Here is a 21,770-nt window from a genome sequence, read left to right on the forward strand (position 1 = left end):
GCTGCTTCCTCGGTCTCGGCTTCCTCGGCCGTGGTGCTTCAGGCTGCTGCTGCCTGCTGGCTCGGAGTGCGGAACTCTACGGACCGCTCAGGGCCGTTCCAATGAACATTAATGCTTTCACATTCCCAACTCACAAGAAATGCTTCGGTGTCCTCAGATTTCGTTCCTTCGGGGAGCGCAACATTGTAAGATGAAAATGTTTCTAACGCGTTGTTGTTGGAGAAACCACCACGAGATGTCGCTGCCTGTGTTGTTACTGCGCTTCACGTCTGCGGTACCACGGTATTCCGTGAAAGCGTGGTAGGTTAGAAGGGCAAGGTAAAACCCTATTTGACCCTCATTCAGAAATAAGTCTTAACTTGAAGTCTATGCTTTGCGTGGCGAAGATGAACGTGCCAAAAGAAAGGCAATTAGCATCTTGGACACGTTCCCGCCAGGCGTTATCTCGACCAACGTCAAGCACGGGCTTCAAGTTAAGGTATATTTCTGAATACGGAGGTTAATATTCAACCATTCCGCGTTGAATGGAAAGTGCGATGCACTCACACAGCTGATGACAATGCTTGCGTAGTCTAACTTGCTTTTAGTAGTATTCCCGTAATTGTTTCGCGTTTAATTCGAGGCATTTCAAGATTTCAAGCACGGTAACTTCAACTGGCCGCACCTAACGTGAAATTACACTGTCACTGGCACTGTTGGTTGCGAGTGACGACTGGCATCGACTGTAGGCATTTGACAGGCGTTGGGAACATTGCCCGATTAAACGTATTCCTTTGCAACTGGTCTGGGCACACCATATTTCAATCATCTGTGCTTGAATAAAGGTAACACCTCGAATGAAATGCGACATGCTAACCGCTCGGTGAGGGGATATATACATCGGTCACTTCCAGGCTACCAGTATAGTAAACTACATATAGTCTGTGCCTATTAGTCATGAGTAAGACATTCAGTAACTGCACTTTTTTGCGAGGCTAATGCACCTGTGTCTGCCATCGTGTGAATACGAATTGTGCTATTGGGTGTAGTGCCCTGTAATTTTTCTTTCAGCACTTCGACACTATGGCGAGGCCGCGTAATTCCCTTAGTGGAGTTTTGGCGAGCTAGCGAAAAGATTGCGAACTATTTAAAGGTGCCGTTATAAGGCTCGTGCAGCAAGTTCAAAAAATAAATACAAACACTCTCAATGTTTCAAGGTAACCTAACAACCACTCTGAGTAAACAGACATGCAAAGTCAAATTGACCTAGGAACTTAAATTATGTACCCTGTCCTTAAATACTGCAGCGAGAAGCACGAAAATCGCTGTCAGAAAAATAGCAATGTAACTGAGTATTCCCGTGTTTAACACATTTGGTCCTTTCTTTAATTTAGCTTACTACAATAAATTGGTCTTGACGCCCCGGAAACAGTCAAAGCTTTCTTGCACAACTATTCGCGTTCAAAGCGCCCTACAACCATTCATCAAATCATGGCAGCCGGCACAACGGAACCGGGCAGCTGTATAGAGGGCAATACGGTATAATCGATCATTCAAGTTCCCTGTAGAATCAATGTGGCAACCAAGAGTTACCAAGAGCCCCCTCGAGCGATATAAAAGGGAACATATAAAGCCTTCGAAAGACCGTAGTGGCAAAACAGACATGCCTCGCATCAAAGTTCCAATGCGGCCAAGTTTTCAACGGGAAAGCTGCCTTTTGCATCTTCACGCGTCGCATTTGAACTCAGACGTCATGTATAATCGCTGCCTAAAACGAATTCAGCGTTCCCTCCCATGTGCCCCCCACTGGGCATTGTCGGTTCCAGTGTGTCCTTGGTAGATGTTAGCAAAACAATAGCTCCTTTGACCATCCAAATCAACAATAGGTTATGGCCGACTCGAATTGAAAAAAAATTTGTTGTCCTTTTAGTCTCTAGCGTTTCTGCTAATCGTTTGGTTGAGTTAAGAAATGAAATAAAACATTGTGAGTTTTACGAGAGGGTAATTTTAAAGTATCGATTGCGCGTCGGCTTTAAGCGTCCCTTCAGCAGCCTCCTACCCGATCTAGCTAGCCACAAAAGTAGCCAAATCTCTGACGTACTCTTGACACAAGGAACGTCAGTTAAAAGCACGCATCACCAGCATCTAACCCCTCAGAGAAACACGGCAGCGAATAGCAGCGTTGCACGGATGCTAAGAAACAATCGCAATAGTTACCTGGCAGGTGACCATGAGGGTGCGCCAAACTAGTTCCTCAGAGGAGCGTTTGCGTCACACAACCAAAAAAAAATATGACGCGCTCGGTACGACTTTCTGCCAAAACGCGAGCAAGGTGAACGTGATCACTAGGACTTTGAGGATAATTTCGTAATGTATATTATAAGAGCAACCAAATTTCCTGAATAGCTTTAAATTTTTCAGTTGTGTTCCGGTCAAGTTCATGCCATTTAACGGAGGCAGCGTCAGTGAGGTGCTCGAGGTCTCACCAATTAATGTAAACAAGCACGAATTCCATGGCGGGCATCACCGGGCACTGCTCATTCGAGAGATCATCGCCGATATGCTGCAGGGCAAAGCCACACTTAAAGCGAGGAATAGCCAAAGCACAGCCTGGACAAATAAGCGCGAGTCCTACTCGACAGACCTTGGTCCGACACACTTGCCACACGACATCCAGGACACCTCAAAGCTCTCTGAATAGCACATCAGGGATTGCAGTTACATCCTATAGCCACCAACGACAGTAAAGGAAAAGTTTCCTTCACATTACTATAGTCCCATTCCAGTTCCCCTTGACGGCTCTTCCTTCGGCATCCAAACGAGGCGGACGACGGGGACCGCAGGAGGCGCAGGTGTCTCCCGAGCAGAGCACTGTCTGATCAAATGTCCAGGCACCTCAGCTTTCTAGTGGGCACGTTCGACACGAAGTCACTGGTCACTTCCGCCGCGGCGCCCGCCGCAGCGTCACCGCCCTGTTCATCCTGGACGTCGCCGTTGTCCGAAAACAGGGAGAACCGTCGCAGCTGCTCCCAGGCCGAGGTGGGCGCCTCGTAGGCGCTCATCTCCTGCAGGGCCTTCCACGAGTCCTTGAGTCTGGTCCTCAGCAGGGACTCGAGCGTGAAGAGGTGGTCGTCCCAGGCGTCCGGCACCTCCTCCTTCATGAAGCGCGCCAGCTTGAGCACGTACTCGGCGTTGGCGCCGCAGAAGCCCCGAGCCGCCAGGACCTCGTCGGCCAGCTGGACGGCGCTGGCTGGTCCCAAGTAGAGCGGGTTGTTGGGAGTGGCAATGTACACGAGAGCCGGGAAGGCTTCCTCCCGCGGGTCCCTTGGCCGGAACTGGACGAACCGGACCGAGTAGCCACCCAGCTGGGCTTCGCGTTTGTCGAGGTAGCCGAGGGAGTCTCGCGCGCTGGTGTCGTCGTCGCTCAGCAGGAAGGCCCGGCCCCACACCTGACCCTGCGTGTGACGAGGACAAAGAGAGGAGACCAGCGAGGTTACCGACGCTGTACGTAACGGGGCGTCTGACGTCAGCACAGTCACTGCTACAAGCAATTGTCGCCCCATCCTTAAAAGAAGCCACCTAAAACGAGGGCCGAGTCATCCAAATGGTCCGGCGGGCAGCAACGGCCAGCGGAGCCCTGGACTGAGGGCCCCGACCACATCGACTCCGACTTCCTTCGGCAAATAAAGTTTAATGAATGAAGCGAAGGAACGACACGTGCGACTGCTAGAACTGATCATTTACTGGGAAAGCGGAATGTGTAAAAGTGACATTCCAAAGAGACTGCGAATGCACCACCCGGAAATCCCCGACACTCCCTCTGCATTACTGTGTGGTAAAAATAACAAAAAATCTGTTCGATCATCTTCGCCTAGTGCCCCGTTCCAAGCGCATGCAGTCTCAAAGATGAACCAGTGCCAACTCGCCCAGTTTGCTGCTATTATCAAGTATCGTCATTGTCATCATGATTATCATCATTATCATTGCTATATACACTGGTGGGCGAGCAAGCGAAGCCTCGTTCTGGAGCCAAGATTTCGACAAAGTGACTTGTCCGTCGGGTGATCGACACACCTTAATACTACTCCTCACTCGCACCTGTGCACTCTATGCAATCGTGTAGTTCGCTCCGTCTGAAAATCGCATCGTTGCGTCCTATTTGTATCGTCCAGGCTTCCAGGAAATGCTAAACATAAGCGAGTCACGGCACAATAAGCCCTCGTGTCAGAAATGCTATAGAATATTGACTGATCGCCGGTTTAAGGCCGCAAGCAACACGACGTCGCAATGCAGCGCCCGGAATAAGTTTGACCACCTGGAACGTCTTCAACGTGCAGCCAAAACTAGGAACCCGAACATCTTTTTTTTTTGTCACCTGCGTGGTCCCATCTAAAAGTGACCGTCGCGGCAGGGTAGTCAACCCGCAACATCGAGCACCGCCTCAGTGTCATAGCCACGCGGGAATTTTTCTTTTTGCGGCTGCTGTTTTTAAACTGCGACAAAATTGAAAGTTCGGCTATTGGTAAGATCCCGCTACCAAATTATCGCAGTTAAATTGCAAACACCATCTAGCCAGTCTGCAGGTGTTGTTAAACTGTGAATAGTTTGTAAACATATGTTCACTTAGATCTCTACCCGTAACAATACTACGGGACACTTCCGTGTAAGTCTAAGAGGCGCCGCGGTATGGTTTCTTAGTTCTTTTTTTAAATTTTTCTCCGTATGCAAAAAGGTTTCCTATTCTTTCGCTGAAAAAAACCCCCACTGCGCACTCCCAAATAAATCTGGACAATACCCTTCTGTTTCCAGCTGCGCGCATAATCTGCCGCGCTGCGCAAGCAATCAGATGGAACAGAGGTACACGCAAAGCTTGACCAGCAATACACTTTCGCAACGACCTTCACCCTGAAAGGACAGAACGCGTGACGCAGCTGCACGAGACTGGGCTGCTGTGATGTCGACACGGAACCTCGCTCTTGAAAGCTCCAACCCCCCAAGCTGTCTGCGACCTGTCACCGCTGGACGCTGAGCGATTGGCGGCAAACAATGACGTGCGCGGCGACCACGTCACGGATTTTTTTTTTTTTTGCTTGCCCACGCAGTTCGGCCAATGCCGAGAAACGTTCGCGAAAAACAACCGGAAGAAAATGCAGTGTTCGGTGGCAGAGCGCTGCGTGTGCGTGTGTGTGATCCACGTGCAAAATGTGGCGCAACGTGGACGGCCTGTGGACAAGCGAGCAAATTCGAACAGAGGCGTGCTTGCGAAACAATGCGGGGAACACATGCGAACGAAGGGGCATTTTCTTGGGAACTCCGAGAAGACCTCGCGCATGACTTCGCTGTCCTTCGAAGCATATGTATATACATATAACATGCAGACGATGCGTGTACAGTTGAACAAGCCCCGACGATAATGCCTGAAGATCATAAACACCAATGGAAATAAAGGTACTTAGAACACGCCGATTACATCTTAAGATATATCTTAAGACATGTAGGACTTAGGACATATTGCTTCCTAGGCATACGGAAGGTATTTCTGAAAGTTCATTCGTAGAATAAGAAATTACGGATTCAAGAAAGCCAGCAGAAAACTTCAAATTTCTTACTCTGCTGTAGCTGCTGCACGCGTGTTTAACGATGCTGAATATACAAACGATTGCTATAAAATGAATTTCCAGCACATAGAACACGCAAACATGCACAAACACACGCACACACACAGAGAGAGAATTACGCGCACTCACTGGGCGCAACAGGACAGCACAACAAGACCGCGTAAGAGAAAGGATTACGCAAAGTTTTTCTCGCATTATTTTTTATAAGGCAGTCCAGACGTCGCCTAACTTTATTTTTTCTGGAAGTCATTGCCGTTGTTTGATGGCGAAGCCTGCAGCCAATCTTAGGAGCCACGGCAATATGCAGCCAAGAGCCAGCGCAACGCGTCACCTGGGTCGACTTAGCGGATCTAGGAACTTTAGTACAAAAAAAGGAAAAAAAAAACAATGTTGAAAATGACGTATAACTAAGCGACGAACGCTCGCACGACGTAGCGAGAAAGTTGAGACGCTCAGTGTAACGTCTTAAGCTTGAAACTCCCGCCATTGTGCGAAGTTCTAAAGAAATAAAGGACACCACCTGCGAGTCAAAATGGCACGAGAAAAGCCTACACGTACGGTTATACGGGTAAGGGCGCCTTCATAAATTGGGATTTCTACGCACCCACGGAACTGCTCACTTTATCGGTTACTTTAAGATATACGAGACTTTCTTTCTTAGGGGTAATCCGGTAAAAGTGCCTTACAAAGAGCCGCCGTAAGTAAGAACTTGCGGCGAAAAGAAGTGACGAAAAGTTCCGATGGCAGCCCTAAAAGGACAGAGGTGTCATCAAGTGGGCTATGGCGTGAAACACGGCAGTTGCCCTGGCCGTTACCAACTAAACCATCTAAGGCATCTCGGCAAGCTGGAGATGCAATATAACGATGCATATTACATGTTGTTTTTTTTCAAGCCATGAAATACTTCTTTAATGTTCAGTGACATTGAATTCATCGCGGCACAGCCTGTATTTTACGTCAAGTGCTCTTTCGAAGGTTTCGAAAGACTTGTAGCGCTGCCAAATAAATAAATAAATAAATAAATAAATAAATAAATAAATAAATAAATAAATCGCTGTATGAAGTAACATTCGATGTAAATATTGAAACGAGGGCGCAGCAATCAATTGTGAATTAACCTGAGCAAATAAATTTAATTATTAGTCTCCGTCCTGCAAATGCAAACTTGCAATGACTATTTGTGAACCAGGGTTAACTGGAGATAGCGGAGAGAGGCCTTCGTCCTCCAGTGGACACTAATATAGGCTGATGATGATGATGGTCTATGAACCGCAGCATACGTGTGCCACAGCAGCGACTAAGTTGATAAAACCATTTACTATATGTTTCTCACAGACAGACAGACAGACAGACAGACAGACAGACAGACAGACAGACAGACAGACAGACAGACAGACAGACAGACAGACAGACAGACAGACAGACAGACAGACAGACAGACAGACAGACAGACAGACAGACAGACAGACAGACAGACAGACAGACAGACAGACAGACAGACAGACAGACAGACAGACAGACAGACAGACAGACAGACAGACAGACAGACAGACAGACAGACAGACAGACAGACAGACAGACAGACAGACAGACAGACAGACAGACAGACAGACAGACAGACAGACAGACAGACAGACAGACAGACAGACAGACAGACAGACAGACAGACAGACAGACAGACAGACAGACAGACAGACAGACAGACAGACAGACAGACAGACAGACAGACAGACAGACAGACAGACAGACAGACAGACAGACAGACAGACAGACAGACAGACAGACAGACAGACAGACAGACAGACAGACAGACAGACAGACAGACAGACAGACAGACAGACAGACAGACAGACAGACAGACAGACAGACAGACAGACAGACAGACAGACAGACAGACAGACAGACAGACAGACAGACAGACAGACAGACAGACAGACAGACAGACAGACAGACAGACAGACCGACAGACCGACAGACCGACAGACAGACAGACAGACAGACAGACAGACAGACAGACAGACAGACAGACAGACAGACAGACAGACAGACAGACAGACAGACAGACAGACAGACGGACGGACGGACGGACGGACGGACGGACGGACGGACGGACGGATATGCCAACTTCAATGAAAAGCTGGGAATGTTAGCGCGGAAATCTAATGCCCAAACATGCTAATTCAGGTGTAGGGTACAGTTGTGATGTGTACAGCTATAAGAAATCTCAAACATACACACGCTACAGACATTCATAAAGCCTTATTAAGAAAGCAATACGTTGTTCGAGTAGGTTTATAGAATACATAGAAAGGATGAACGGTTTAGGACCCGCGCGTACCGCACTACTAACCCAAATCCAGACCGCGAGAGAACAACGCAGTGATACAGTCTAACTAGGCGTAACGTTAGATAAGTTAGTTTCTCAGTAACTACTCGCCCTGTCAATACTGACTCGAGAGATCAACCAACACAAGTAGGGCGTGGATGGTGCGCGTGTGCCGACGTTGAGCCTGCCGAATGAAAGATAAAATAAAAACATGACGTGCAAACAAGATGGTGCATCGTTGATATGACGAATGCGGTGTGGCCTGATCTCAGTGGGAAAAAAGTTAACTTGTTAATGTTTGCCGTCCGGATGCGTTGAATAGGAATACTCTGGTAAGCGTTCTTTTCATTCTCGGAGCTGAAAGTGCCAACAGACAAGGGACGTTGAAAAGCAGACAAACACCGTTTCTTCTACAATAAGTTTCTTGGAGTCAAGTCTGACCGAAAAACAAAAACAAATACACGAACAACAAAAAAAGAAGAAGAAAAGAAAAAGAGTGACGTCGCCACTGCAGTGTTAGCACTTTCATGGGCAAGCTAAATGGATCAGAGAAAAACAAGAAAGAACGAAAAAAAGAGAACAGGCGCTGATTCGGAAGAAAATGCGGCAATAGAAAAAAAAGCGGCTTACTTATATTATTCAGCAAGCGCATCGATCCAGGATTAATGGACGTTGTCCGCGCAGGGAATTGAGGGATGAGAGAGGGAGGGAGGGGGGAGTCAGAGCAAACACAACAGGTGGCTCGGGGTCACAGGTCGGTCGGGGTGGGTCGCGGCCTCTCAACCTCCGCACCCAAAAACGAGGCACCCGCACCCCTCCACCCCAGCTACCCCGCGCCTCCCTACACCTTCACACAGGGGATACCCTCCCGAAGAGCTTGCGGAGTTCCCCCAACCCTGGCCGCAGCCGGCACACGTACGTACGGCTCGGACCCTCCGACCTGTCTTCTTCAACCACTGGGGATTCAGTGCATGTTCAAGACGATGGGTGCGTCACCTTTTCTTGAGCTGGGCCATTCTTGTCGAAGAAAAAAGGAGGCTTCAAGGTGGGGAGTTGGGAAGGGGGAGAGGGTGATACTAGGAACCGGCTGTGTGGCTTTGTGCTGGGAGGAACCGGGTGCCACAGAACAGTGAAACAGGGACAAGGAGACGAGGCCCCGTTTGCCGACGAAGGAGGAGGAGGATGTGCCGGTAAAAGAAAGGATAAACTCCTTAAAAAATTAGAGCGAATGAGACGGGTGGAGGAGGAAGCGAAGGGGAAGAGAAGACGAACAGCCGCGCAACCGGCATGTCCTTGGCTGTTTCAGTGTGCAGGTCATCCAACAATGGGTTTCATCACAAGCCTTGCACTCGTCATCCGCGATGCTCAACTGCATCCTCAATCGAAAGCCGTGGCGGCTCAGTGCATATGGCGTTCTGCCGCTGAGCGTGAGGTGTTGGCTTCAATTCCCGGCGGCCGCATTTCGACGCGTTGCGTAGGAGTGGGATTTATCTCTCACTGTTGCTTAAGTTAAGAACGGTGGTTAAGAAGGGGTCGAGCTGCGAAAGCATTGCAAGTGTACTTACGGCATCTTAGGCTGATCGTGTTGGCGCGATCTAGACCGCTCTCGCGACCAGGGTTTATTGGACTGGTTGAAAAAGAGCTCGCACCCTACGTTCGGCTCGTTATTTTCGATCGCTCTCCAACTTCTTCGCGCACTCTCGGAGGGTTCTAGCCACGGAGCCTACTGGCAAGTAGTAACGCGATAGCGTTACTAGTTGCCAGTAGTAAGGCCTGCGTGTCGTAGTAAGGCCTGCAGTAGTAGGCCTGCGTGTCGCAAAAGATCCGGCGTCGGCGTCCGGCGTCGGACGTCGCTTCAGCAAAACGAATTTTGAATACTCGTACCCAATCACGCAGACCCTCCATGTGACGCAAGGAAATTACTGTACTAATGAATTTCTCAAGGTAAAATACGCAGCAAAATCCTAAACTACGACTTACACACAACCTACAGACATGATAGCGTCGGACTCTTAATTCGAATATACGAGAAAACATAATTCAGTTACGCGCAAACTCAAACACAAAGCCCTTTTAACGCGATAGCGTTTTCCAGCTGCCGCTTGAGGTCTATCTTAGTAGGAGCGGCGCGGCCCACTCGGTTCCCTGCGCACCATGAAAAAATAAAAATAAAATAAAAAATGAACCACAAAGCTCGCCTTCGTGCATACCGTTCTCCGCCAGCGTTTCCCGGTGAACATCACGGTTACATAAGCTACAGTTGCCGGGAAGCGTGAGAAGCACTCGGGGATCTTTGAATGGTATCGTGTTCCACTCTTAAAGGCGAAGCTTAGACGTCCTCCAAATTTTTCTTCTCCGAGCAGTCGTCAGTGCATATATGTCTTCGAGATTGAACGCTTCGAGGCACGTGATCACAACACGGGTTCATGGCAACTACATTCTAGAGTTCGAACGAACGCTCGTCCCTTCGGCGCACCCCCCCCCCCCCCCCGTTCTGCCACAAAATATGGAACCAGCCCGGAATCGGCAGGAGATTTGGCTAGGTTTCAACAAACCGTCGATGCGAAATCGGATCTTTACTATAGCCACGACTTTACTATAGTCCTTCGATACGGCGTCTGTCAATGCCGCAATGTTGCCTTGGGGCGCTAAAACCCACGGTTCAATCACTCAGATCGTCGATTGAAGGCAACGAAAATCACTAGAAACACAATAGAATTTCAACAGTGGACTTTTCATAAGAAGCCAACAAACATCGACACCAAGGACAACATAGGGGAAATTACTTGTGCTTAATAAATGAAAATAAAGAAACGAGGAATTAATGGAAATTAAAGTGGATGAAAAAACAACTTGCCGCAGGTGGGAAACGAACCACCAGCCTTCGCATTTCGCGAAGGCTGGTGGACTTTGGACTTTGGTGGACAGTGGACTTTGTAAGAGAACGCCGGCCATATATTTTCTTGGGATCACAAACAGAGCAAATGCACCGGAAAGTTGGCGGCCACCTGAAAGGCATCATAATGCTACAAGGCAACTCAGAGGTTCCTTAGAAGAAGATATTGATGTAGGTGAAGAAGATAAACCATCCAGGTATACCGAGATTGCATCCAGAATCATTGGCTTCTATAGGCCAGCCGTCCGATCAAGTGAGCTAATGGGGAAGCTATAGCGGATGGCAAGGAGTGGCAAACGGATTCTTAGTGGATTTCCGGAAGCGATGGCCGTACACGAATATAAAGCTTTACTGCATTCGAAATTAAATAGAAAGTTAACCTGGCAACTGCAGAGCAAAGGTAGAGCGACCAATTTTAAGTGACCGTTATGTCATCAACGGTTTCGGCGCGAAATGCGAGAAAATTTGGGCCATACTCTTCTCGCTAACACTTGATACTTTCCTATTTATGTTTAACATAAGTACGAATTAGCGTAACCAAGCCAGAGTGACATCGTTGGAAGTCGCTAGAGGGTCTTCCCTGCAGCGCTTGCACTAGCACGTACGGTGCGCTTCCCGTTGCTCTTAAGCGGCTGGAAACTCCACCCCAACATAACTCTATACCTCACACAATGACATCGCATTGCGAGATCGTTTTCGGCTATTCAGCGCAACTTCATTGATCAATGACCAAATCAAATGTAACCGTGGGGTTTAGCCTCGAAACAGCACACTGACTGCGAAAGCGCCATTGTCGGGAGCGCTGGATTAGTTATTTAAAAGCCCGGATTCTTTAACGAGCACCTAAATCTAAGTATATAGCAAATGCACTGTTTCCTATATTTTGTATCGTGAGCACCCAACCTGATGCTATGAAATGTCAAATTTGCTTGTGTTGTACCATTTTCCCTCCCTGTAACAACCTTCAAGCGAGGGTTAACAGTATTAATAAAGAAAGAAAGAAAAGTATACACGAGCGGTTTCGAACTCTGCCCCGATCGAAATGCGGCCGCCTCGAGGCGGTTTTTGGAACTCGCGACCTGGTGCTCGGCGGCAGAACGCAACATTGAGTCCACCGCGGACGGTTTGATCGAGAACCGTTCAGAGCCTTTCAACCAGAACGGTTATGAAGCTGGGAAGACAATGCACCCGAGCGTCACCAAGCTTCGTGATCAACAGACGCACACGTGATCCTTTCCAACTCGCGGTTTCCTCCTCTCCACCCAGCGCACTACTTCCCGAGGTGCGGACCGCGAAACCTTCTGCTGACGCTCCCAGAGCGCCGCGCTGAAAGCCCCCGAGCCGTACGTGGCTGACAGAAGGCGAGCCCACGGAGACGAGGGCTAGAGACCGCATATGCCAGTGGGAAAGAGGAAACGCTGGGTCGTACTTGCGAAACGTACGGAGAACTTGAATGAAGCAGCAGCGAAGGAGGCGCGGGGTTAGGGGGGTAAGCCGGAAGAGCAGCAGCGACGCTGTAGTAATAGTTTAGGTTTCGGGGACGCGGCGACGCGGTGGCGCCGCCGCGCTGTTTTTGCGAAATCGGGCGACAACAGGTGGCCAGGTGGATGCGAACAGAAAATGAAACACACAAACGGGCTGAGGTTAAGGGAGGGAGGTTGACGTTGTGGGGAAGGGAACAGAACGTCGGCGGCGCTGACACAGCGAGAACCTTCCTTCACACAGGGAGTGGAGGGGAGTGGTAGTCCCTCTGCTGTTGCACTCTTCTTTGCTGTCTTTTAAATGATGATATACCGGGAAAATAGAGTAGTCTAAACGAAGAGGAAGAAATAGAGAGTGTCAATAAATTCGTTTTGAAAGGTCAACTGCAGAAAAATTTCATGTCGCATGAAAAGAAAGTAATAGTTGTGATAGCGCGGATACAGGGGAAGTCTAAGCCAAAAAATTTTGTGCGCGGAATTCGAAAGAGTGTATTAGAAGGAACTCGCAAAAGTACATCGACGGAGTAGGGCTACAGTAATTGAGGTCATGGCACTGAATCAGTACTTATCCGGCGCATACAGTGTCGAACTAAGAACACCCTTCCACTCCACGGAGGAAGGAAGAAACTGGGAGTCAGCAAAACGAGTCGACCCGCCACGTGATCGTCACGTCAAAGCGCGCGGTAGGTTTTAGTGCTCCCACTTTGCAGGCAGTGCTACGGCCACGGAGGAGGGAAACTCAGGAGAGGACCTGACGTCACTCTTTGTGAAGCTAAAGTGAAGCCGGAAGTTGGCGTTGCTCACGCGTTGCTCCGCCTATCGGGCCAGCTCTCCTCTCTTGTTTACATTTCTCGAGAAACCACGCCGGGCTGCGCGCAACCGTGGTGCTCGGACGCGCGCGCTCCGAGCACCACGGTCATACGAGCCATACTAAACAATCGTTAGCACGTTAGCATGATATTGCGCCAAAGAGGGCAATATTTCCCGCGGATATTCCTTCGTCCGTTGCCATTGCCGTGGTGCGGTACATTGCGTACAGCATTGCATGCGCGTTCATTTCACGAACTTTAGTTCCTCCTGTTCCACCTGGCCACAACAACATGCGGTAGAGCACGGTCCAGATAACGCAACGCAACAAAACACGGAGACCAAACTTGCCCGCACGGCGGCTGTGCCACGGTACGAAACCTACAGAGCAACACGTGTGAGCGCACAGAACAATAACAAAGCCGCCAATGTGGCCCGAAAGGCGGGGCCACTACAGCAAAGAAATAAAAAACAACAACAAAACCAACGAGAATCTACTACGCCATTTCCTCCACACTTTTCTCCTAGCGCGCGGAGGCGGTAGGGCCTCTCCTCAGTTTCCTTCCTGCATGGCTACAGCAGAGCAGCCTAACTTCTAGAACATTGTAGCCTAACTACGCATCGACTGAAAATACCGGAAACCAAGTATTCCCGGCCAATACGCAAAATCTCATAGGTCACGTGTTGGGCCGACTTAGCGAGGGAAGAAAGCGAAGGGTATGGCTGCACCGAGAGTTGGCTTGCCAATGCCAGCTGTGTGACATAATGTGGTTTATTTCCTTCCTCCGTGTTCCACTGTAACAATTCAGCCATCTTGCTTGCTCTGATTGGTTAGAACAGTGGCTACACCTTATCTGATTCACTCGCAAAGCAGGCGCTCAAGAATTGCAAGATGTCCTGAATAGTACTGAAAACCACAACGAACTCTCAAATCCAGCGTCACACGCCATAGTGCTTATTTTAGCATCATATATTGAGCGTCAATACGTTCTCCGGCATGGTCTAGTGGTTAGGATACCTGGCTCTCACCCAGGAGGCCCGGGTTCTATTCCCGGTGTCGGAATACGTATTTTTTTAGATGCTCAGTTCAGGGCATGTGCTACATTTTATCTCTTTCTACTTTATTTTTTGTATACTTGCTGCGCATAGCATTTTTTTTTTCAACAGGGCAAGCTCCGCCACCGTGCTCCTTCTTGCTTGAGCTTTTCGTTTTATATGTCATATTTCACACAGCGCAGCTTATATCCGCGTACGCTCGACACCCACTGCCGTGTCCAGCGCTACCCACCCTGCCAACCTCCGGACGCTCAGGTGGACTTTAATAGTTAGAAGGGTCCTGCTCCCGCAGGGGGTCCGACGGGGGTTCCTGCCCATTTCACGACAGACGGGGGGCTGGCTTCCTTATGTTTCTTTTTATTTCTTTCGTTCTCTTTCTTTCTTTGTCCCTTTTTTTTCTTTCTTTCTTTCCATAAAGGCTGTTCTAGGTAAGGCCCCAGTGGAGGAAGTGAGTGGTGCAGCGCTTTGTTGGACAGCGAGGAGGTTGTAAGGCACGGTGAGGAGGCGTCGCTCACGGCACGAGGGTGGGCGGTGGAGCGTCGAAAACCGAACATCTGGATAGTTTCGCCGACGCAGACACTGGCCCGTCGCTGGACGGGTGCCAGAGAACGGGACCCGGGTCAGCCAATACGCTATAGCCGCACTCTACGTGGATGGATGGATGTGTGGATGGATGTTATGAGCGTCCCCTTTGGAACGGGCCGGTGGGTTGCGCCACCAAGCTCCTGCCACTATACTGCCTAATGTCCTACCTAGGTTAAACAATAAAAAAAAAACGCTATGAACTCCCACAACCAAATTTTCTGATCCCCTATTGCGAACTGTGCTTTTGTACGAACACAAAAGCACCGCCTGTCGATGGGTGTTGGTGACCCGCATGCGCCAAGAACAATCGACCACTCCACCTTCCTCTACCTTACCCCTTACAGGATACTATCGCAGCAGTTTCGCAAAGCAGACTCAAGCAACGGGAACTACAAGTTCCTGCCTCGATGCGTGAATTAGTCTTGCAGGGTACTTCCTAATCTTATTTCTTCGCAGCTTGCCGCTTAACTATCGTCTGCTGAGCTAATAGGCACATTTAGGCTTTGTGCACCCAAAGTTGTGGTTATATTCCTGGTCTTAGGCGAGAATTGTGGTATATACGCGTAACCCTAACGGCACACATTCACCCATGGACAAACACACACAGACGCATTAAAGCTGTATTTACGAAGTGCCACTGAGAATTGTAGACCACAAATTGAACACCTGTGGTCTGTAGACCAAATTATGTGGAAGGTGCTAAAGCAGCTCTCCGGTGGCAAAATGACGGGAAACGCTGCAGCCATACACACCGCACAGCTGGCAGATTGCTTGCGTGAAAGAAAAAAATAAGTATAACTCGAGCCGCCATGGTGATGCGTGGAGTAGCGAACCTCGCCAATTAATGAATTGAAAGTCTGTTATCAGTAAACTTTTGCGAATGATATCGGGGATTAAAGCATAAAATTTCGCTCCTGGGAAGCACTCGGGTTTAGATCTTAATGCAATAGCATTTACGCAGGACACTCGGTGGCATTCGTTGTTAACGTCGACGAAGAACAAAGCGGGCCGATCCCGGAGGCAGTGTTATCGAAACGCATCTGTGCGTCGATCCTGATAAGGCTACCGCATTCCAGTCATTCGGCAGGTGTGGCGCACACTGGCCAGCGAGTATTATTTTTTTTTGTCTTTTGAATGCGACAAAACTAATGCGAGTCATTTATAGGCCACTGACGAATAAGACCATTTCTGTGTTTCACATGTATCCGAGTACCGAAGTCAAGAGTTTGCCGCTCATCGATGCCTGCTGTTAAACTTAAGAAACGCGGGCGTAGTACAGACAGCCGCAAAACATTACGAACCATGCGATCTGAGAAAATGCCGAATTTTCTAGCGTTTTGGAACCGCATGGCCCACGAAACCGTACAGCAAGGTGTTGCTCTCCCATATACTTACTTGCAAAGCCTACCGGAAACCCAAATACCAGGCTGCGCATAAAAAAAATTGCAGCCTTTGTAGCTTACATCAGCAAAGAATAATCCCCTTCAACCTTGAAATCATTTCATTTCTTTACAGCGTTGCCCACCCTGCAATTTTGTGTCAGAACGCTACGTCACGCTGATATGGGCATCCTATTCGTGAGCTGAAAGTAGCGGGGCCGCAGCGATTTTCTTGAAGTACACGCGAGATCGATGGCGATTATTATTTTGGTGATAAGATAATCCCCAAAGGATGCAAATTTTTCTTAGAGTGCGTGCCCACGCATGCAGGATGCGATATGTATTGAACGTTTCCTCGTATTGCACGGTTCGTAAACTTTCGCAATCGACTGTGTACGTCGAGTGAGCAGCGTTACGATAGCTCGGACGACAATGACCAGAAGCCGAAGTACTCACTTCCTGCATCATCATCCTCCACAGCAATCTATCTAAAACATGTTATGCCAAACGTTTTCGATCTATCTTTCTATCTTCTCAATCTACGCGGCACTCCAAATCATGCAGCGAGATCAAGAGCAAAAGACCTTCGCCGGATTTCGCGAAAGGTGACGTGACGATAATCGTCTCGTTTACAAGAGCTATACGCTAGCGGGTCATCATCATCATCATTTTTGTCCCTTAAAGGCCCCTGTCGGGGTATATTACATAAGGGGGGAGCGTACACAAGGTAGATAATAAAAACAATGGTCATAAAAATATAACAATGCAACACAGGGAACATAAAGAGCAGTCAGAAGTCGAACTGACCCATCCCGACCCGACAGCACGTTCACGTGCATCTGTCCAAGCGGGTTGGGCGAACACAACCGAAAGCAACAGCCGAATTTCGGCCCGACAAGTCAACGGGACCCGCGTGTCGTGTTCACGTAAACGTAGCTAATAGTTTAAGCTTAGGGGACGCAAGCGGCTTGCGTACGCGAGGACTAGTGGCGACGGTACTGCGCATGCGCAGACCCCTACGCCTGGGTCTGCGCATGCGCAGTACCGTCGCCCCTAGTTCTTGCGTCCCCTAAACTAAAACGCTCTAATAGAGTGTTTCAGTTGAGCGTCTTTACGGTACGCTCTGCTCCGAGTGGCCCCGCTAAGCCAAAGCGGAGCGGCGGGCGGTTTTCACGTTTTAGTTTATACGTTTAGCGGAGCGGAACTTTCGTAGTTGCAGCGCCCTCTGGCCAAATGCAGGGTAATGAAAGAAAATAAAAACACCTATTGGTCAGTTTTACACAGTAAAACGTATGTATGTGTATGTATAACTTATTTCTCCGTTAAGTTTCTAGACACGCGCTTGTAATGCGTTACCGGTGCATTTTACCTACTGGAATATAATGCGCCGTCTTGGGGAACGCCACGTGATAGCCAGTGCGCTTGCTTTCTGCATCCAATCCAATCCTTTCTGACGCCAACGCTAGCCAAAGCGCTGCGCAGCACGCTCCGCTCAGGCAGCTTCTCAGCGGACCGTGTTCCTCGCTCCGCTAGCCCGCTTACGGCTAAGCGGACGGCGCATGCGCATTCGCGCTTCCGCTCCGCTTAGCTGCTTAGCGGAGCGTAAACACGCTCAACTAAAACGCTCCAGTGAAGCGTTCGCCGGCTTACCTCTTCGCGTTCAACGAGAGTCGCCACCCGGCCAATCTGAAATTGTCAAAGAAAGAGAGAAAGAAATAATTAGCCGGTAAATTACGAAAGCAAGTCAAATTGGAGGCCATACTTGGGGCCATCAGATGCGAAATTTAGGCCTTTATATAAATAAGCGTTTCGACGCTATGTAGACAAGCTGTAAGTCGCGAAGATGCGGAAGCACTGCCGTCACATTTCACGAGGACCAAAAAAAAAAAAGAAAATCTGAACTTTACTGAAATGAATACCCGCTGCCGCTAACTTAAATAGACGTGGGCGTGTTTACAAAAGCTAATTTGGAGTCATTACTGTCCGAATCAGCGAATAGCCAATAAGCGTAGACGGAGTCGTCTGCAATCTTTTTTTATAATTTCAAAAATAGGAAATGGTAACGCAGGCCTTTGTTTAGACCTGGTAATCCTAAATTCCCAAATGCACTACTCAGGGAAAAGGAAGGAAAAGAAAATGATCAACGAACAGAAAGCAAACAGGAAATGTCAACATGCACTAGGCACGTGAACACAGAGGGAGATAAATTTTAACGGCAGCAAGGTGGAGATGTCGGCCTGAGTGAAGTTACAAGAACAGTGCCCTTATATACGGCTGCCAGTGCCAAAAGCACGGTCCATTACCTTGAACAGTCACCAAACAAACAGAAGAGGACCGGAGGGGTGGTATGAGTACAGGCAAGTCACTTTATTCATTTCATGCGTCACAAACATCGACCGCACCAATTTCACATAAACCTGACCTCGCAAAGAACACGGCCACGATATGAAGACGTAAAAAGAAAAAAGAACTGTTCAAAACAGTAAAATCAGACAATTTCTCTCAAAGGCAGTCTATAAGATTTCTCTTGAGACACTTGCACACCGATGCTACTTTAGGGAATCTGTCGCCAAGCATCACAAACGTGCAAAACATCATAGCATCTCCGTACAGAGAACGTTCCCCTCACAGGTCACTCAACCCAGCGCACATAACGTCACTGTTCACCATCGGCAGGCTCAGCGTGTTTTCTTTATGTGCCTCTTCTACGTAAAATAATAAGGAGGAAACAACCTTAACGGCATGCCGGTATGCATACGCGAAGGCCGATGCCAACAGGGTTCACGTTTCCGCAGCGAGCCAAAGACAAATGACACGAAATCGCCGCGTAGACAGTGGCCTTCGTTGTTGCCGCGACCCGACCTACTCACCGCGTATGAGCTGTGCGCCGTCAGAGCCGTGCAGTGGGGGGGTGCAAGCTAGTGCCGGAGTCCGCCAGCCAATCGAGGAAGCTTCACTATTATTTTTTGACTGTGTGGTATTCTTCAGCAGCGTACGCGCCCAAATACAGACAGCGTTCCCAAGCAGACGGTGCTATTGCAGACGGTGCTATTGCAGAGGGCGTTATTGCAGACGGCGTGAATGCATACGTAACGAGACCTGCGTTTTTGATTTCATGTGTGCGCACTTCTGCTTGTAAGTGCATCTTTATCATTTCTTCTTTGCCTGCCTTTTGCGAACCTTTCAAGCTGTTTTCAGGTGTACGTAGTAGAAGGATGTTGCCTGTTGCGTAAACATGCGTATTGTGACGCCTTGACTAGATTGTTAGTTAGATTGTTAGCGACTAGATTGTTAGACCAGCCTTTCTCTTCCCTTTTCGAAGCTGCGCGTAAGAAAGCGAGTATAAATGATCAATCCGTACTTTAAAGAAAAGACGTGTTGGCAGCACCTTTCAATAGAGCAAATACTTGCATCATATTTATTTCCCTTTTATTCGAGTCCTAGTACTCCCTTAGGGAGTACGTTTACTCTGAACATTGTTAGAGAGAAAAGAAAATACACCATTAGGAAGCACGACCACTTTCAGATATAAACTGAAGTATGACAAAACGGAGTCATGAGTACTCCCTTGTAGATAGTTAACATGAGTCCCATTGTTTAAGAGTGTGTGGTCATGAAGTACATTTACTCTATACTCAGAGCAAATGCACTTTATATGGGAATGAGCGAGAGCTCGAAAATGAATTCATAAACAATTTATTTGACAACAGGATAGCTAGCAGGCCTAATTGAGAAACGTTTGAACTCGAAAATTAAGTGAAGTAATGGGACGAGCAGTTCCTCTCCGATAAAAGGAGTCCCCAGCACCCCCTTTTCTCTTTCAGAGTGCACCCTTATATAAACTGAGTAACGCGACTCCTTTGTTGGGCTAGCCGGTTGTGCCATTATTTAACTCCTTTTTCGACAGTGCTTCGAGGCACTGTCTCCTGCTCCACCTCAGTTAGCGCTTCAGCGCGCCTTGTAACTTAAGTCCTTCGAACAAGGGGAGTGTTCGTGGCTCATTAAAGGAATTCACTGTATGTACCTTACTTTACTTAATTTTTACGCTGTTTTGCGCAATGCTGTCTTCTGCTGCAGGTCGCTGACCGTTCCAGCGCGCCTCGTAGGCTTACCCGGCACTGCGCCGTTCATGTTGGATAGGGTATACAGTAGCTAACACCGGTACGCCCGGGAGAGGGTGAGGGGGGAGGGCGAGGGGGCGGTCCGAGAACGTGGTTCGAGGAGAAGTGGAAGCGAATTCCGTGAGGTTGGAATGGCCGTAAACAAGGATTTCTAGCAGGACGCCTGCGGGCATCCCCCTTTCTTCGGGAGTAGCAGCGATTAGGTCAAGAGGCAGGCATCATCGTCTTCGACATCATCATTATGATATCGCTGATCGGAAGCCATTCGTCTCGAATATCGCCGCGGTCGTGCTTTACGGGAATCCGCCGCTGCGCTTGCATCGACGGGATATATGCGCGTCTATTGTTTTCTGTGAGGCACGAAAAAATATTGGACCCCCCCAGGAGAAGAGACCACGGTTGTGCGTGGAGCTGCATTCCGCTGCGGGTCACGACAAGGCAGACAAATAAAAGGGCAGGTTTGGCATAAGCTGAACGGCGATAGTTGGTTCTTTTTTTTGTCGTTGATTGAACGTTACTCATGTTGCACATAGTTGGACTGCTCCTATCCTGTAGTGGTGGGTGGTGCTTCCGTATCGACGCTGCTTGCGTGCTTGTGACTCGTTGTCGAGCGTGCTGTTAATAATAATAATATTTGGGGTTTTACGTGCCAAAACCACTTTCTGATTATGAGGCACGCCGTAGTGGAGGACTCCGGAAATTTTGACCACCTGGGGTTCTTTAACGTGCACCTAAATCTAAGCACACGGGTGTTTTCGCATTTCGCCCCCATCGAAATGCGGCCGCCGTGGCCGGGATTCGATCCCGCGACCTCGTGCTCAGCAGCCCAACACCATAGCCACTGAGCAACCACGGCGGGTGAGCGTGCTGTTGCTTGCTGCTATTTTTTTTTTGCTGTATTTTACTTCGTTATTATTGCAGAGTAGTGTATTCGGTATAGCCGGTCCCAAGAAGTTCTAGCTTTTGATTTTTCTGCACTTAAGATTTAAAACTTATGTCGTGCTTTAGAGTTACACTTCCGATGAACCTTTCAAAGTTGCTTAAAAAAGAAGGAAGAAACAGTCGCTCCATACTAAGCACGTAGGACAGTGTTGCAAATGCGTACAGTATCATCAGTGGTGATATATATATATATATATATATATATATATATATATATATATATATATATATATATATATATATATATATATATATATATATATATATATACATAAACAGGAAAAGCGCTTCACCGGCAGGTCAGATATTGGACGATCGCCGAATGTGTCCGCCGGTATCGTTTTTCTTTGAGTGTAGCCTGTTTTTGAGGGCACAGGTTCGCCCAATAAAGCGCTAGTTTCGCCAATCACAGTTTTGCTGCTTTCTTCACCGTCACTAACACGTGACAATATCTTACGCGAAATAATTCAAGCTCTATAGGGTACTTTTTCTTTTTTCAGGGAAGGGTTAATATCTCCAGTTACTCCCGTTATAGCCAGCTAATGACCAACTGTAAGTGATCTGTAAGCAAGTGACCAAC

General features: G+C 48.4%; 1 protein-coding gene and 1 non-coding gene across 3 annotated transcripts in view; one reads left to right on the forward strand and one right to left on the reverse strand.

Moving 5' to 3' along the window:
* Window positions 1–977: 977 nt before the first annotated feature.
* Window positions 978–21,770, reverse strand: part of LOC142564190 (glutathione-specific gamma-glutamylcyclotransferase 1-like) — a 47,113-nt gene continuing 26,320 nt past the window's right edge. The window contains exons 2-3 of one of the 2 annotated variants that reach the window (XM_075675092.1): window positions 17,778–17,813; window positions 978–3,434 (exon numbers count right to left, since the gene is read on the reverse strand). In XM_075675092.1, coding sequence (XP_075531207.1) covers window positions 2,859–3,434; window positions 17,778–17,813 — 612 coding nt within the window. In that variant the 3' untranslated portion in view covers window positions 978–2,858. The remainder of the gene's footprint in view (window positions 3,435–17,777; window positions 17,814–21,770) is intronic. The other variant, XM_075675093.1, reaches the window with a different exon arrangement.
* Window positions 14,099–14,170, forward strand: TRNAE-CUC (transfer RNA glutamic acid (anticodon CUC)). The gene has a single exon. It is a non-coding gene; the product is annotated as a tRNA-Glu (tRNA).

Source organism: Dermacentor variabilis, chromosome 11, assembly GCF_050947875.1.
Source record: "Dermacentor variabilis isolate Ectoservices chromosome 11, ASM5094787v1, whole genome shotgun sequence".
Taxonomy (NCBI): Eukaryota; Metazoa; Arthropoda; class Arachnida; order Ixodida; family Ixodidae; genus Dermacentor; species Dermacentor variabilis.